The following is a 1,618-nucleotide window of genomic DNA, read 5'->3' on the forward strand; positions in this document are numbered from 1 at the left end:
AGCGAGGCCTCAGAAGTCTCCTTGCAGGTCTGCAAAGAGAAGAAATTGAAAGTTTTGCAGAAAAAGAGCAGTTTCTCAGAGCCAGGGGGTCTCCTTCGGGGTCCCCCAGCCAGCTGCATCCCTGCCCAGCACTTACCACTTCTCCGGAGCAGTTCTCCCCTCCGGGCATGCTCCATCTCCTCCACGAACTGCTCGAAGACCCGCACATAGGGTGCCAGGCTTGTCTTCTTGTAGTCTGGGGGATTTGGGAAGTGAGCAGGAGCAGGCAGTGGGGACACTCCTGTGCCCCAGCCCCAGCACTGCTCACCTCGCACACGGCGCTTTGGCTCTGTCTCCCCACCATCCTCCTGCTCCCTGTCATCGCCGGCCGTGTCCAGCTCGTGGCACAAGGAGCTGCGGGAGATGGAAGAACATGGTGGGGGGGGGGGGGGGCAGCACAGCCAGGACTCCCTGTGCTGCCAGCCCCGCTCATGTACCTGATGGTGGGGACAGTGAATGGGTCAAACTGGTCCAGCCTCTGGAGATCCAGTGGCACTGAAATGCAACCTGCAAGAGAGGGGAGTCACCACGAGGGGTGCCCGGCCCCAGGGGTCCCTGTGGGGTGCTGTCCCCACAGGCCACCAGACCCACCTGTTTTGGGGTGGACACTGAAGGGGCTCTTCAGCAGGTGCCCGACGCCTTTGCTGACGTTGATGTCGAGGCGGGGGAAGCAGTACTGTAGCATGATCTCCCAGTCCGCGTAGCATGGCGTGCTCCTCCCGGTCCCCCCAGACCGCTGCAGGGACAGGCGGGTCAGGGGGCAGTGGGGCAGGCGGCAGCACCTGGCCCCCCACCTGGGGCAGCTCCACAGCCACTCACCCGCGTCCGCTCCATCCTGACCCTCACTCCATCCTGCCCTTCAGCAGCTCCCAGCGCTGCACCGAGTCCCGCTTCTTGGGGAACTCGCCCTGCAGTGGCTCGCGGTGCTGTGGCCGGCAGTCAAGGCTGATCACAGACACTGTTGATCCCGCTCCCCCCACACAGACCCTCCCTCTGGACCTGGCACAGCATCAAGCTGTGTCAAGGCCACTCTGGGAAGGATATCCTCCGGGACGAGGGCCAGCACCTTGTCCCAGCTCTCAGGGCTGCCCAGGATGTCCTGGCCCACCAGCGCGTATGCCTCGAAGTACTTCTCCACCACGTTGACCGACTGCCTGCGGAGGAGCAGGGACAGGCTCAACGCCCCACAGCTGGTGACTGCAGGGGCCGGGCAAAGGGGTCCCCACCGACCTTGTAAAGAGGTGGATGGGCTCGGAGCGGTTCGCCAACCTGATAAAAGGATGGATGGGCTCAGAGAGGTTCACCTTCTTCACGGTCTCTGCTCCTCCCTGGGGGGACAGCAGCAGTCAGCCTGGGGGGGTGGGCAGAGGGTTCCCAGCCCCCTGTGTACACACCTTCACCAGGGTCAGGTATTCCACGGCAGCCGCCCGCAGTGCCGGGGACCACTTCCGCACCGCGTCATCGCACACCCAGCAGTGGACACCCCTCCGGCCCGAGTACACCCAGAGGCGATGCCTCATGCCCAGGTCCTCTGCAGGGGGAACAGCTGGGCTGCGGGAGTGTGTCGGGACAGGCTGCG

At 64.3% G+C, this 1,618-nt stretch overlaps 1 protein-coding gene across 1 annotated transcript; it reads right to left on the bottom strand.

Annotated features, from left to right (window-relative positions):
• Positions 1-9: 9 nt before the first annotated feature.
• Positions 10-1,570, bottom strand: PRIM1 (primase, DNA, polypeptide 1 (49kDa); the record flags this gene model as incomplete). Its single annotated transcript, XM_010282058.1, has 9 exons — positions 10-29; positions 137-235; positions 308-393; positions 477-546; positions 631-767; positions 886-967; positions 1,084-1,193; positions 1,309-1,367; positions 1,434-1,570. Coding segments are annotated over 9 exons (800 nt in total), but the record flags the coding sequence as incomplete, so codon positions are not given.
• Between the last annotated feature and the right edge of the window lie 48 nt (positions 1,571-1,618).

The sequence above is a fragment of the Phaethon lepturus genome, unplaced genomic scaffold, assembly GCF_000687285.1.
Source record: "Phaethon lepturus isolate BGI_N335 unplaced genomic scaffold, ASM68728v1 scaffold35932, whole genome shotgun sequence".
Lineage (NCBI taxonomy): Eukaryota > Metazoa > Chordata > Aves > Phaethontiformes > Phaethontidae > Phaethon > Phaethon lepturus.